The following is a 16,671-nucleotide window of genomic DNA, read 5'->3' as shown; positions in this document are numbered from 1 at the left end:
ACTAGGACCCTTCTCCCCCCACACTTTGTTCAATCCCCAGATCCACTAGGTAACCCACAACCCAGCACTGGTAGATTCAGTACCACCAAGTCAAATTGTGTCACTTTATGAAGATTGCCCTCATGTATTTTACATTCTGTTTTTTGCACAAAGGTGGTACGAAGATCTTAAAAGGAGATGTGACGTGGCACAAAAGAGAAAGAGAACGCTAAAAGGCACCATACCTAACTAAACACACTGGCTGTTATAATGCAACACTCAATGAACAGAGTCTTCTCACTATGGGGAGCAACCAGTTTTGCATTCTGTTGGTTTTCAGAAAACATCTGCGGTACGAAGCACAAAGAACGATTCTCTACGCAGCGTCTGTGCAGTTTCGCAGTGAACTGCGCCGCTATTGAAACCGGTGAATGACGTAGCATCCGTCTCCGGTCTGCCATTATCTAGCGGCTGTTTCTTGGGAAGGTGAGTGTTGTTTGTGGATACATTTTTCCGGATTAATTCCGACTGTTGCGATTTGCGAAGATTATTTAAATAAGTGTAGCTACGAGGGAAACGTGTACGCTTTTTAAATGTCCGGTTTGGTCCTCAGCGGGTGAGATGTAGTTTAAATTCGGATTATAGCGCGCTGACCTTGTGCAGAAGCGAAATGACAGAGCAGCCTTCAGCAAATCTTGTAGTAGCTCACGGTGTTATTACTCGTCTTCCGTCTTGTCACGGTTTTAAGTAATCCTATGTGATTGTGTTTTTCGAAAAACAATGGAATGGGATTAAGTCATTCTTGAGACAACAGCACCACGTCAACGGTGTTTGTCACTGGGCATTATTCATTGCTGCTGACTGGCGGAAACACTTGAAACATTAATTTCTTGATTAAAAAAAACCCATCTGCCTTTAAAATCCACCCCCCACGTTGAAGAAATCAGTGCAAATTTGGGCTCAAATTTGAGTCTTCCCACTAAGTCTCAAGTCTGCTTGGCTGAGAAGAAGTCAGAGTGGGGGTGTGCTTTTCTCAGGGGGTACTCCTGTAGGGTGCATGAATCCGATGAGGTAGCCAGTGAATTGGTCTGAAGCCTCTTCATCTTTGGGAAAAACCTTAGTCCTTTAAAAAACGTTCGATGTCTTACTGTTCTGTTAGTGACTTTATGCTCTCGCTTGATTCTTATGCAGGCAGAGCACTTGGGAGCACTAACGGGGTCAGTTCAACAGCTTTAGAGGCCCAGAAATATGAATGTTGCAGTGCGTTTCCTTTGCTCTGTTGGCAGTGACATTCCTACATGTAACCTGCCGTGTTTAACTTGCTGTTGCGTTGTGGGTGTGCTTTTGCTCTGCCTTCAGTTCTTGAATTCAGTTGTTTCTGCAGCACAAAATTTACGGTCTTTAAGTGGTCTTTTTTTATTCCCCCATTGCTTGGTTGCTTAATGTGAAGATTAGAGCTGTCATAACGTACATCGTGAGTGAAATGTTTTCACTTGCAGGTTTATCCTACATTAAGACCACTTTCTTTGACTAGTGTCTGGTGTTTATTTAACCACATTTGTCTTGGATGATTTTGTCTCCAGTCCGCAATGTGGTACCGTCAAGTGTTGTTTGTGTCCTCAGGCTGTACAGAGTAGGGTCAGGCCCCCTAATACTGCAGGGATCGAAGTCACTGGACCAGAGGCGTTATAGTGCATCTGATTACTGATTCTCATGTAGGAGTTCTTGGTATTTACTGTAGGGGGGAATTTCAGAATGTGGCCAACATAGGCCTAAAGAAACATCTTCCAGATTCATTGAGAATAATGCATCTGAAACAAAATGAATGAAAACTGACAATGAAACATTGAGAATGTACAAGCATAGATTACAGGGGACTTGATACAAGTAAGAATTCAAAGTCATGAAAGGCATTGATAAAGTCAGCCCAATGGGTTAGGTCTGATGATGCTCAGTAATACAAGAAGGACCTTGCTACAGAAACAGAAGTTACAGAGATGTGCATTTAGTACTGACAACAGGAGGTATCAGTACTAGGTAGAGCAAGCTGCAAAGATATTTCGCTAGCTGCCATCATGAAACAACAGGGTGAGATCAGTGTGATGCTATTATCTGAATGGGCACCGTGGTTCAAATGTCGTTCTCTTACTTTTTGTTGGCACAACCTGTCCTTTTTCTTTTCAGACTGAAAAGATGTCTGGGCGCCGGGTTGCACTAAAGGCCATAGACTGGATGGCGTTTGCTGAGAGGGTTCCTCCCAATCAGAAGGCGATGTTTAATGCGCTGAAGACCCGCAGTGATGCCATTGCAGCCAGGTCAGTCAGTCAGTCACTACAGTGCTGGTGCTCTAGTTATTTTATTTTTTTTGCTGCTGTATTTGTCTTCTGTGTTCATGTAGTTATTTTTCATTTTTGTCCCCCAAACCATGGATTTTCTATGTTTCGAACTGTATTGTAAACTATTAGAAATGTGGTTTGAAGCAACAGAGGATGAAAAAATCACTTACCATTTCTTTTGCCACACACTGACTTGTTTTTTTTCTTGTTGACAAAAGAAAAACATCACTTAAAACTGAACACTAAGTTTCCATACTGCGATTTAATCAAGCATTCTCAATGTTATCAAGCAGTTTGTTTTTATGCTACTCTCTGCAGCAGGGAGTATGGAAGCTGACTTTCTTTTCTTCAATATTTCCTCTGTGGTGCTAGGCTAGCCTCTCTGCCCGAGAAGCCTGCAGTCATTGACTGGAATTACTACAAGACAGCAGTGGCCAAGGCAGGGATGGTGGATGAGTTTGAAAAGAAGGTGAGGAGGAAACAATGCAGTCAAGAAAGAATCTTAGCAGCATTCTTCAGCCAGGACACATTACTTTTTGGATCTTAGCAAAGGATTTGGCAATTAAACATTTTTATTTGTCATGATAATTTCCATTAACATAAACTTTATATTTTGGTTAATATTTTTGATATTGTGCCAATTTTTTATTTGCATTCACTATATTATAATATACTATATTATATTATTATGCCAGCAGCCATATCACCCTGCAACTCACAACTGGCAACCCACTGAAGCTAAGCAGGTGTGAGCCTGGTCAGTACCTGGATGGGAGACTCCTGGGAAAAAACTAAGGTTGCTGCTGGAAGAGGTGTTAGTGGGGTCAGCAGGGGGCGCTCACCCTGTGGTCCACGTGGGTCCTAATGCCCCAGTATAGTGATGGGGACACTATACTGTAAACAGGTGCCGTCCTTCGGATGAGACGTAAAACCGAGGTCCTGACTCTCTGTGGTCATTAAAAATCCCAGGGTGTTTCTCGAAAAGAGTAGGGGTGTAACCCCGGCGTCCTGGCCAAATTTCCAATTGGCCCTTACCAATCATGGCCTCCTAATAATCCCCATCTATGAATTGGTTTCATTACTCTCTGCTCTCCTCCCCACTAATAGCTGATGTGTGGTGAGCGTTCTGGCGCACTATGGCTGCCGTCGCATCATCCAGGTGGATGCTGCACATTGGTGGTGGTGGAGGGGAGACCCCATTACCTGTAAAGCGCTTTGAGTGGAGTGTCCAGAAAAGCGCTATATAAGTGTAAGCAATAATAATAAAATATATTGAAAACCATGTTTATAGACTGTTTCACCTTGGTTTTGTGTCAAGAAGAGTGACATTTTCACCTGGGAATGTCTCCTATTTCTTCCCAATACATGCTTTTAGCTGCAGAACAGATGAAGTAAGGCATGTTTATTCAGACTCTTTATTTCTCTACTTTCTGCAGTTTTCTGCTCTCAAGGTCCCGGAGCCAGTAGATACTCAGAACTCCAAGATTGATGCCCAGGAGCAGGAGTCTGTGAGTCATGGAGAAATCCATCACTTTTCTGTATAGTTGTAGAAATGAACTTTTTGCCTTAGTAACCCATCCTACACTGTATACCAGGCACTGGGCGCATGTGCTCTGTGGTGAAAGGCATTTGGACATTACCTGTGTTTGTTAGCCAAGATATAACGCACTTCTTGGTCAAACTTTTGGAAGCTCTGGAGCTGATGGAGCAAACAGTTTATTCCCACATACATTTACCCTAATCCCAGTCTCAGCTCAAGGCAATATTTCTACAAGTTGAATGGTGTCTAGAAGAACTTGGGCTGTAGATATTTTAAAACTGTTTTGTCACAATCGTTCTTAAGTACATTTGGTGGACTTTCTCTTAATTTGGCTAGTGACTATATTTTAGTTGATCCATACATGCAAGATTTTAATGTAGCTAGTCTGTCTTTCTTCTGTCACAAGGCATTTTCTGTTCTCAACATGTTAATGGAAAGTGTTTTGGGTGCAGTGTGACCCTCAGTATTTGTGGTAATGTACAGTTAAAGAAATGGCAGGTGTAGTGAAGTCTAGTAAATTAAGCAGTGGCTACAGCCTTGGATTTTCCAGAATACATTCTTTATCTTTCAAGTTCATTTTGCCTTCAAAATGTTCTGCAATGTTAAGAAAGTGGGGCTGCGTATCCTTCATATATTAATTGTTCAATATCAGATTTTCTTAAATTCTTCTTAACTGCTTTGAGTCATTGGACTATCCTTAAATATACTTGAGACCTCTGTCTTTCAAAATACAGTAGGGTCTCAGTTGGGAAAGTTGGAAGATTTGCATATAACCAGGTCCGCCCCTTTAATGTTGCATAATAAATTACAGCATATAGAATGTATGGTAATAAGCTGTAAGTAACCCTCTTTTATATGATAATTAAAGTACTGCATGACTCCAATGCATTGACTTCCTTACATAAAATAATCGGGCAGGGGGCAGGGAGAGGCTCACTCACTATCGCTAGATTTCTCTCACTCTCCTAGTTGTGCAGGTGAGTTGAAAGTTGTGGTTTACCTTTGGCACCGTTTGATCATGCTCTGCTCCTCTTTCACGACTCCGTCAGCCAGACCGCAATGTGAATAAAGGAATTTGTGAAACACTAAAATCGCAGATGTCAAGATCCAGCTGTACAGTACTTGAGTGACACTTTCTTTAACAGCCCTGACCTTTCTACAGATTATGTTGGAAATATAAGCTATCTTCACAAATTCAAACTTGTTCAATAAAAGTAAATTACATTGACTGTTTTTTCTGTCTTAAGCACTCTATGATGGGAATATTTGTTTTTAAGGCATTTTATTTATTTCTTTTTCAGAATAAAATTGCTGCTCTCTACATTGAAGCCTCCAAAGCTCGTGTTGAGCAGTATGAGAAAGAGGTAAGTGAACCCTGGGTTTCACAAGTTTGTGGAATGAATGACTCTTTTGGTGGATGAGCCCTAAATGGAGATAAGATATGTGAGCTAGTGATACAAGTGACCTGTTATTTAAATGGTCCAAACTAAACTCCAATGTATGCTTTTCAATACAGTTTTAGATTACTGTGTATGCATTGTGTACAAATCTAAAAATATTTGTGAGCATAGGCCATGAGTAGATTTCTGGGTGCAAGAAGCTTAATTTGTTACATTAGAAGTTTAATATGTCACAGTTTTTAAAATAACAGGCTGAAACATTTTGAAGGTTTTAATTAGCATTTTATTGACAGCACAGTGTTTCACAGCTGGAAGTTAAATGAGTGAAATTGGTTAACTTTTCTTCCTTGTGAAAGATGAAGACTTTAACATGATCTCTTGTTACAGCTGGAGAAGTTCAAGAACATGATTCCCTTCGACCAGATGACTGTCGAAGACCTAAATGAGACCTTCCCAGAAACGAAGCTGGATAAGGCGAAATATCCCTACTGGCCACACAAGCCAATTGCCGACTTGTAGTTGGCATCTTTTAAGATGGAAGTTTCTCTCATTCCGAGACATAATAGTTTCTAAATAAATGCTATTGTACAGTCATAATGCGTTTTGTTTTCACTGTTACAGAACTAGATTTCATGTGGAAATACCATCAAACTTTCCATTTCATTTTAATTAGAAATTTAGAAGTGCCATTGATTTTTGTTATATTTGCACTTGCTTTGGGGACATTGATTATATCTTTACATTTTTTTGTTCATTTGGGTTGAGAACTGGTTCCTCTGATCAACCAACATAGTGCCAATCATCTCTTGACATACTACATGCCTTGCAGTGACTTTTAGGATGTTTTCAACCTGAGATCTGAGGTCTTAGCAGTTTAAAGATTTTCTGAGGAAACATCACAAATAAAGTTTTTCACTCATTGTGTTGTGTAAAAGCAACATTAATATACAGTGGATGTTCTTTGGCATTTGATGTGTTCAGCTGTACTTCTTTGAATATCTTGTACTTGATAGATGCATTATAATATTTGTAGACTTCTGATTGTTTTTTATATTCAGGTATGGGGTAATTACTGGAAAGATCTGTTTGAATAGGAATGACGCTTTGTAGTCCTCTAATTTTGGGAAAACGTCCTGAATTGTTTTTATTCATGTTAAGTATAATAGTAGCTCATTTGCTATGGTATGTTACGTGAGAAGAAACAAGCTATTGTATGTATACACCAATTTTGAAAAATGACAATTCTGAAAAATGACTTCTCAAGGCCAAATGGAAATGATTGGTAGCTTGTTTTTGAGGACATCATGCTAGTCCAGGAGCAGACTTGTTACAAAAATAAGTGATTTGAGTCTAAAATGAGGGACCAAAATTAGATTGACATTTTTGCTAAGTTATTTGAAATAAGACAACATTTTACAAGCACATTAAGTGCACAACTAGAACTCGGGAGAACATTTTAACCTCCAGCATAACATTTGGAGGTTAGGATTGACATAGTAGAAGATTGGAGGGCAACAGCAAAAATGACTAATCCAGTAATATTTTGAAGGTTAATGAGTGCATCATAGTCACAGTCACTGAAGCTGGGGTGTCACAGGGGCTGGGAGAGCAGCCTGGTTTTGATAATAACTTGGGCTTCATAGTACTCTCTCAAGAAATGATGCTATACGGTATGCAAAGATCTGCATTAAAGAGGGTTGAATCAACTGATTAATTTCTAGTTCTTGATTAACCTGAACCAGGCTTACTCCCAATAGTAGGTTTATTGTCAAGTCTGTACAATCACCTGCTAGAATGAAGGCACTTAAATTTCTGGGTCTGAATACTTCTTGATTTATATTTCATTCTTTTAATAGGCACAAACGACAGATATAAACAAGTGTTCCGTTTAAGCTTAGGTCGCAAAAATTAAAAAGAGAAACGTTTAAATAGATAAAAGACAAAACAATGGGAAATTATTATGAGTCTAAATGTTCCAGAACTCATGCAATTAAGTTCTTTAGTTTTTCCAGAAGGTAGCGCTGTTTTCCTAAATTAATGAACCCCTCTGTAGATTGAACTTCATTGGGGAGTGCTGTGCCTGGAGTGGCATCTTTGAATAAATCAGCTAGAAAGAGTAGCAACCGTTTCTCTTAGTACGTGAGAATGTCGGATGGACAAGAAGGGATCAGTTTTATGAACTGCTAGTTGTGCGATTAAACGATTTGTATTAAAATAACATTAATTTAAAATTCTGATGTTTTATATGTTTTCTTATTTTAAATAATATTCCTGTTTATGTCAATTGTGCAAACTTTGTAAAGGAATGGGAAACGAAGAGATTTTCCAATATACAATTTTCTTGAGAAGCAGACCAGGAACAGGATCAGTTTTTGAGTTATTTCGTATATGACGAGAGCCATTTCGTTAGACAATAGAGCATGTAGGGGATATTAATGATTTCAGAAACCATTAGGTGTTTTGATAGGTCGTTTTTCAGATCCTAATCCATGGCTTTTTTATTAGTGACGATTCCAGATTCATCTCATCGTCGGTTGGGGTAAGACGGTTTCCATAATTTGTTTTGAGGACGTCAGTAAAATCGGCTGAAATGCTGAAGTTGCCAATTTATCTTTACCAAGGTGGAACATTGAATTAGTTTTGTTCAAAAATATTTAAACAATGTGAGCATAGTAGAAGTTTGCTGAGCAGTAAAACATAAGATTTAATGTAGCTACTTTTTATTCTTGATTTTCAGCGCCTTTCGTCTAACATTCCTGAAACACTTAACTGCGCTCACTGATTTTTACTGCCAAGACACGTCTTTTGTGACTGTGAGATTTCAATTGTTTTAATTTTGAAAAGACAGGCAATTCATTAATTTTTTATTTGATTTTTGAGATACTGAAACCTCGTCTCTCTTTTTAAGTAAACCGTTTAAAAAATGCTTAGCGTTACTAGGTTTGCAGCTCTGGAAATGCTTTCGCCCTCTTGACTGACGGCTATGGTAACAGGCGGCCGTGATGGACGATCAGTTCTGTGACACAAAGAGCTGGGCTACTCGCAGGGTGTCATGGCAACGCTTTTGAATGGGATAGGAAAAGTGAAGAGGCAATGGGACTTTCCTGGACATTGAAAGTTTGTTGAAACATATCAAAAGAGATAGGGTGGCTGTTTTTTTTGGGAAAAAATCCGCTGCTGCCGCGTATTTCCAATGCTCTGTAGAAAGCATGAAAATAAATGACTGTCTTGCAAGGAGTGGTAAGAAAATACCCCCAGCCCGTTAAGCACTTGAGTGGGGAAGTCCTGCTCAGGGACTGAGATTCCTGCTAGTGTGAGTCATGCTGTTGTCTGGGAGATGGGTCCAGCATTCTGGAGATGATGCTTAACAATATATTCCCTACCTCTCAGGCTGTCTTCCCAATATGCCAAGGAACATAGACTGGATTCATCCAAACAGAGAGTCCCAGGATGAAGCTGTTGGTCTGTACCCTGTTTTTGGCAGCAGCAGTGATCCCTATGAAAAGCCAGGCTGATGGCAAAAGAGAGTTTCCTGACAGTGTGGATGTGGAGTTAACAGAGGATGAGAAACTCAGCCCTCCAGAACTGCCCTGGGAGACAAGAAGTGGGAAAGCTTGGGGAAACTTAAGGAACCACGGGGAGCACTCAGGCAGCTCTGAGGACAGAGCCATGTCATTTAAAGGAAACTTTCTTGTTGGCAGGACCAGCCTGACCCAGAGGAGGTGGCACAGTAAGCACCAAGGATCCCGACTAATTCGCAGCATCCTGGGTGATGCCAAGTGTGCCTACAAAAATGGTGCCCCTGAGAGAAGCAAAATAAACGCCCCCTCGTTGGAAATGGACTCCCATGATCACTCTCAAGACAGGCAGCCCCCTCCCACAGGTATTACACTGTGGCCATCTGAGATACTGCCTGCCCTTCCCTGTCCCAAGCATTGTGTCTGCAACCACACGGCTGTGAACTGCTCTGGAGCGGGTCTGACTGAGGTCCCTAGGGCAGGGAGCTGCCCTCTACACACAGAGATACTGTAAGTGATACTTGCTTCTCCAGGGGGCCGGGGAGAAAAGTGCCCAAACACTGCTTATGATCTAAAACGTGGGAATGCTGGTACTCCGTACACATCAGGGCTGATTCTCAGGAGTCCTCCTTGGTTCGGCTCCATGGTTTTTATGGAGAGATCCGAGTTAGAAATATAAAGTTAGAAAAAAATCACAGCAGCCCCCTTTATCATAAGAGGAAAGCATGATATTTTGACTGTACAATTCTAAAATATTCCTAATGAAGTGTCTCACTGGGCTGTAACTTAGTTTTAGTTGGATTTTTTACAGCTTCTAAATCTTGCACTTCTTCTTATTGAGTTTGTTTTAAAAAAAATTGCAGTATGAAAAATATAGTAATTCTTACAGGTTGCACCTTTGTCTCGGGATACCATCATGTACAGTATGTTTGGCTGCCTTCTTAACATTTGGTCGACTTCAGCCTTTGTTTCTTTAGAGATACTGAACAGATGTGCTTTACTCTGCAGCTCCAGGCAGGTGCACAAAATGTCACGTCTGCAGCCTGAACATACTCAAAGCAAAAAATAGAGCTGTGCTTGAAAACCAGGTGTACTAAATATCCTGTTTCTTTCAAGCATCAGTGCAGAATTGTGCAACTATAGTAAAAAACTGATAAAAGTGGCCAAGCACTTTTCCCTCCCACCATAAAGGTTAGTGTGTTTTGCGTGCTTGTTCTTGAAGGCTACTGATGAAGCTACATGTGGTTAGTTGGGTGTCTTCCTGTGGTGGCTTTGACTTGTGTCTGTAACAGGTTTCTTCTCTATACACTGAATCTCAACTATCACACATCTTCAACAGCCAAAGTTAAAAAAAAAAGAAACAATCAGTGTTTTCTGGGAATAGGGTGGAGGACTGGGTCATACCACACTTGGCAGGAGATAAGAAAAACAGATACTGTAGGAGCCACCTGCTGAACTGTTATTAACTACCACATCTGAAGGGAATTAATCTACATGAGTGCTTCAGTAATGCCCTGTGCCTTAATAACTGCCTTTGTTAAGGTTAACTTAACAAAGTTAATGTTGTATATAAGGGTAACATGAATAGTAGGAGAGGGAGAAAAACTAACACAGTTCAGTTACTTTTTACCAGTTTAATTTCTTATAACATCCTTTCATCTATGCAATTTCTAACAACTTCTTCTAATTCAGTGTCACGGGGGGAGCCAGAGCCTACCCCAGCAAGCAACAGGTGCTAGAAGGGTACACCCTGGATGTGATGCCAGTCTATCACAGGGCATACAGACACAAACACAGACACATACACTCATACCATGGTAATTGTCCCATAAGCCAATTAACTTTCCAGTAAGTGTTTGGACAGTGTTTGGAACCAGAGCATCCAGGAGGAATCCCACATGAGCACAGAACATACAAACTCTATGGAGATAGCACTACAGGTCTGGAAATGAACATAGGGCCCCAGCACTGCAAGGCAGCAATTCTAAACCAATGTGCCACTGTGCTGCCCCCCAAAAAAACTTGCAATTCTTAAAAGCAACATGTAAATAAACATTTCCCTGAGGGGTGATCACAGGCATTTCATTACATTTCTAGATCTTTTACCAGTCTTTCAATAAAATCTCCTTTGTGGAATAGAATTGTCATATATATTGCTATATAATATAAGGGGATTCCATTATATTCCCTTTATGTTTGTCATCTCTGAGACCTGTCCGAGTATAATTTATATTTATGTTTCTATTGGTTGAAGTTCCAGGGTAAATAATTGTGGTTTCATTTACTGCATTACAGTAAAACTGAGGCTTTCTGACAAAACATCTTTTGATACATAAACCAGTACATGTTTTGCCTGCAGAATTCTCCCATTTCAACAAGTTATAGTTCAACAAATATGGCTGTCTGGACTATCAGGCTCCCATCAAAGATTTGCATCATCATAAATCTGGACACCTTTGTCCGTTAAGAACAAAGAAAAAGGAAGTGTCATATAATACTACAACAGATGTATGATTTTGGTAGAGCATGCTCAAGCTATGTGCTTTGTACATTTGTAGGAAAAGGCCAATGAATAAGAAGCAAGTACACAAAAAACCCTCTAACATCCAATACAACAGATGCTTTTGTGATTGAAATGTAATACAAATTTTAACACAGATTTTGAAAGTAGTAACAGACTGGCAAATTGATTACTGTCCTTACATTGAAAAACACAGATATCACTTTCAATAACATCTAAAACAATTCAGGGTCAGCTTGGCCCAGAGTCTATCCCAGGAAGCATTGAGCACAAGGCAGGATACACCCTGGAAGAGACACTGCAGCGCAGAGTTCACTGCAGCGCACACACAGATACAAACATATATGCACCCATATCAAGGCCGATTTTCCCAGAAGCCAATTAAACTTCCAGTATGGCTTTGGACTGTGGGAGAAAACCAAAACAGCTGAAGGAAACTCACATGAATGCAGGGGGAACATGCAAACTCCATGTAGACAGCACCCTAGGAATTGAACCCAGGGCTACAGCACTGCAAGGCAGTAATACTAACCACTGAACCACGGTGCCACCCACAGATGTCAAATATCATTTTAAAATATTACAAATTTCTTTAAGAATTTATTTGTCACTAAAGTCTGAATATGAATTTAAGTGCCTAAACATTTGAAAAAAGGACACTGTTTTATTAACAGAAATAAATCCAATTTTAAGAGGTCCACAGCCAGCACAACGTCACTTGAGTTAGAAAAGAGTTAGGAAAGATGGTTAAACGGCTTTGCTTTGACATTTTTATTAATCTTAATTTAAAGTTTGAGTGTGTTGTTTTTACCACTTCAACATCAGCCATTGTGACATCTAGTTTATACTGGTTTTCAGAAGGATGGCTCATGATGTCTTTTTTGCTTAGCATTGGACATTTGAACTCTCCCTTGGCAACTAATTGCTTTTTTTGTTGTCTTTGTGAAGTAGTGAGCCAGTCCTGTCCAGACCCTTTCAGCCACAGCTGTAGTTAAAGAGGAATGCTGTGCAGTGATGGAGGCTGGAGGGGTGGGTATTTAATTAGGCCTCATTGCCGTGGAGACCATGTCTATAGTGGCAATGCTGCCTGGCATTTTTCGGTCAAACTCCCCAAACGCTTGTTTTAATGACATTTAAAGACAGACCCCCTACATCAGTTTTATTTCAGGGCTGTAAATTGCTTTTAATAAAGGTACACACCAACTGAGCAAAACCTATATAAAATAAATTGATTTCTTCCCTGGTAATGAATTATTTGCCTGCACCATTCTGGATCAATTACAGAAGCATAGTTTACAGATAAAATTGGCTAACCATAAATAATATAATACCATCTATTCTGTTCAGTGTGTGGTGTTTTAGAATATTTTTGAAGTTGTATTTGTAATTTCAATAGCAGTAACTTAAGTATCAATAGTTTATTTTGGATTTCTATATTGCATCATTATTGCAATATAAGTAATAAACTCTGTCCATGTCAGACAAAAGAGTTACTTGTCTGATGGAAGAATCACCTACTATTAATTCCTTACCTTTCCACTTCTTCGTCTGGCACTTCTAGAGATGAAGGTGGTCTTTCATATCGCTACAGTGAAAGCAGGAATAAAATTCTCCTACCACATTATTAACACGTTCCCACACGGCCTAGAATTTCATTGGGTTTTAAAATGATTTTCCAATTTGAAACAAGCATTCCTCTGAAACATTTAGAGAATTACTTGTTAATTTAAATAGAAGATAAAAGTGTACTTGGTATGTGGGTTCAGTGAAACCATACAGTGTGCTGTATCTCAGCGAAATTAGCAATCAGACTTCAAAAGCATCAGCATTAATTTAGTTTCTGCACTGTTTATGCTGCCTAGATTCCCACACAAATGGGCAAGGTGGGAGTCTTAGGTCACCCCTGTTAAATATTTGCTTTGGAATGTGGAGTATGTCTGACATCCTTTGACTCCTACTACTCTGATCTCTACTATGCTGTCTGTTCAGACCAAAGAGAAAAGATATTCTGCAGAGTATAAATTTTTGGGAATAAATGCTTCCAACATACAAAACATTTACAGCATGTCAACTTCTGGCTTAATCGCTTTCTTTATTAAAATACTAATATAGAGTTTGATATTGTGACACTGCCAGGAGTCTCCACCTGTTATATCTTGCAAAAGGAAGGTGGTAAAAACATTTTGCTTCCTTTTTAGATGATGTCAGTCTTTTTCCCAGTGGAAGATAGATGTTTTATAGTGCCATCAGATCTGGAGACATCTAAGGAAAACCAGGTAGCTGCTATAAGTGGTGATGATGGAGAACTAGGTAGCGCTCTTCACTTTGGATGAGAATTAACTTAATCAAAGCTCTAGTATGGTCATTGGGGGCACTGTACTATAGGAGTTGCCATTCTTCATTAAAGCATTGATCTGACATCTTGGTTATTGAAGATCTCATGGAACTGTCTGTAAGAGTAGGTCTGTTAATCTCAGTATCTTGGTTAAGGTTCTGGTTTCCTTAAGATTTCTCCTTAATTCAGCTAGTGAAGTAGTTTCTCACATCTGCACCTAAACTGTTGTCTAGTGGGGATTATTTTTATGGTAGAATCTTTTTATTCTTTTATTCTTTTTATTCTTTTATGGTTTAACAGTCTCTTCAGAGACTTCAGTATATCATACAGTTTTGATTTTTGATTTTCAGGATTAACATGCTTAATCAACTCAACATTTACTTTACTTTTACTTTATTTCACATCACAACTTTACTTCACACTGTAAAGTGCTTTGAGTGGAGTGTCCAGAAAAGTGATATATAACTGTAATTAATTAATTACTCTCTGCCCCATTGTCCTCAATATAATAAATCAATCCTTCAGCACTGGTGTAGTGCCAGTGACCTTCAGAACTGCTGCTATTACCCCTTTGCCAAAAAATGGCTCTGGATAATCTAAACAATTTTCCATTTTCCCCATTTCCAATTTACTGTTCCTTGTAAAACAATTTAGAACGTGCTGTTACAATTCAGTGAAATCACCTCCTGCATACTGTAGAACCTCTGCAAACCCCTCCAGTATGGTTCATCAGAGATGCTTTCAAAACTGTTAACCATGATGTCTTACTTTATCCTCTTGAGACTGTGTTTAGTATTTCTGACACTGCTCTTAAACGGTTCAAGTCTTACCTCACTGATCATTGTCACTTTGTCTCTCTTGGCAGATTAAGCTATAAAACTGGACTTGTTAAGTCTGGTGTTCCTCAAGGCTGGATACTGGGCCCCTCACTTTTTAGCATTTACATGTTCCCACTTGTTCAACTTTTAAGGTTGCTTGGCCTAAAGAATAATTTCTATGCTGATGATACTCAAATCTTCATCCATACGAAATCTAACACTGACAAAACTGAAGTCATGCTTATCAGCACCCCAATTCAACTTTGTAAAGCCAATGCAGTAACACTATCTCTGGATGGTAATGTACTGTATTTTAGCTTCAGTCAAAATGGAAAAACTTTGGGTGATATTTGATTCAGGCTTCATGTTTGATCCACATATATAATCAAAACATAATTGTTTTACCTCAGAAATATTAACAGGCTACGTCCTATTTTGTCACTAACTGCTGCTGAAAAACTAGTCCACTAGTACACTCTACTTGCTGAGGTTTCTAAATCCACATTGAACAAACTTTAGTATGTCCAGAATTTGGCAGACAGAATCCTGAGCAGGTTCAAGGCAAGTTATCACATTAGTCTTATCCTGGAATCCTTGCACTGGCTTCCTTTCAGGTTTCGTGTCGACTTCAAAATCCTCATGCTCACCTACACCAGTAAGGCTCTGCATGGCTTGGCACCTCAGTACCTGTCTGACCTACTATTGTCCTACTTCCCACCTTGCAACTTTTGTTCTTCTAATTCTGGTCTCCTACTGTACCCCAAGCCTGTCTACACCCTATGGGTGACAGAGCTTTCTTCTGTTATGCCCCAAAGCTCTGGTACTCTATCCCTAAAGATATCAGAGATTCACCTCTTTAAGTCTAGACTCAAAACCTTCTAGTTTTTAAAGGCCTTTTACTTAACTGGTTCTGTTATATACCTCTTAGCTCCAATCATAACCCAATCTACTATCTCCTCTCATTGTGTATTTTCATTTTGTATACACTGTATTATGCATTTTTTGCTGTGTATTTTATATGTTGTTGTTCTGTAAAGCAATTTGAGAAGCCACCTTTAAAGGTGCTATGTAAAATTAAAGTTTATTATTATTTTTCCTTTTGGCCTCTTTAGGTGTTTCATAGTGTTTACAGATTACAGGTAATTCTGTATTGGTCTTAAGAATATAGGCATCTAAAATGCATAGGCTTGCACATATGTGTTATTGTATAATGTGTGTTGTATAGTTGTGTTTTGTTAAAAAAAATGTTTGTCTCATCCAAGTTTGATTCTGATTTATAACTATCATCAGAGCTCTGTCTGGAAAATAAAAAGAGCTCATCTGACATTTCTCACAAGCCTCACATTTTACCTAATGCTTGAGGTATTTCCTTACCCTAAAATAAACAAGAAAAAAAGCTGGTCAGCATAAAATCAAGATATCAAGGATTGTTAACACTTTTCCTGAATAGACACAGATCAACAGGTTTACCTGTAATTTTAATTGACAAGGTATAAATTATTACTTAACTGCTGTTATTGATCTGTATTTTGCGCCTTCTATGTTTTATTGTAGAGATCTGTCTAGGAATAGAATAACACATCTGAGACCAGACGCTTTTGCTGACTTTAAGGACCTCAAAAAAATGTAAGTAGCCGATTTCTGTAGGCTACAAAAGTAAGGAGATTCTCCAATTTTTGTTGCTACAAAAGGTCATTTAGTAACCGATTTAAACTCCACCAGTGAATTTATGTTAAGTGAACTTAAGCAGAAGTGCAGGCTTATAGTACAGTGATTTGATTATTTTGTGCAATTAATGATAAGCATGTTTTTTAAAAATCAGCAAATTATAAGCTACTGCCCTGCAAACCCTTCAGTAAAACTGACATGTAGTTATTGTCGATAATGCATTGCTTTTCATTTATTATTGAATCCAGACTCCTTGTGCTTCTGCTTCAGCAACCTCTACAATGCTTAGCATACAGTAAATGTGCATCGCCTGTTTTCAGCCTAAAATTCACTATCTCATAGTGTTCTCATGTCTTTGGGTTTTGTTCTAAGATTTTGAATTATTGCATGAAGTGCCCACAGAGTGGAGAAATATTTGTTTTAAAATGAATGTCCTTTTAACCTTTTTACATAGTGTGTATAGTATGGCTGTACTAGTATAGTATACCCCTGGCTGTCAGAAAAGGAATCTTTAAAATAGGGGGGTCCAGACAAACAAAGACTAAAACACACAGCT

At 39.0% G+C, this 16,671-nt stretch overlaps 2 protein-coding genes across 2 annotated transcripts in view; both read left to right on the top strand.

Moving 5' to 3' along the window:
- Positions 1-317: 317 nt before the first annotated feature.
- Positions 318-5,852, top strand: atp5pd (ATP synthase peripheral stalk subunit d). Its single transcript, XM_088599353.1, has 6 exons — positions 318-465; positions 2,164-2,294; positions 2,688-2,784; positions 3,752-3,823; positions 5,157-5,219; positions 5,643-5,852. The coding sequence occupies exons 2-6, from the start codon at positions 2,173-2,175 to the stop codon at positions 5,772-5,774; spliced, it is 486 nt and encodes a 161-aa protein (XP_088455479.1). The 5' UTR covers positions 318-465; positions 2,164-2,172; the 3' UTR covers positions 5,775-5,852.
- A 145-nt stretch (positions 5,853-5,997) lies between these two features.
- Positions 5,998-16,671, top strand: part of pkd1b (polycystic kidney disease 1b) — a 65,586-nt gene continuing 54,912 nt past the window's right edge. The window contains exons 1-3 of the mRNA XM_088599340.1: positions 5,998-7,794; positions 8,646-9,283; positions 16,002-16,073. Of these exons, the coding sequence (XP_088455466.1) occupies positions 8,706-9,283; positions 16,002-16,073 (650 nt within the window). The 5' untranslated portion in view covers positions 5,998-7,794; positions 8,646-8,705. The remainder of the gene's footprint in view (positions 7,795-8,645; positions 9,284-16,001; positions 16,074-16,671) is intronic.

Source organism: Lepisosteus platostomus, chromosome 11 (assembly GCF_059453375.1).
Source record: "Lepisosteus platostomus isolate fLepPlt1 chromosome 11, fLepPlt1.hap1, whole genome shotgun sequence".
NCBI classification, from domain to species: domain Eukaryota; kingdom Metazoa; phylum Chordata; class Actinopteri; order Semionotiformes; family Lepisosteidae; genus Lepisosteus; species Lepisosteus platostomus.
The sequence above is the reverse complement of the archived record's forward strand: the minus strand, read 5'-3'. Positions and strand labels throughout refer to the sequence as shown.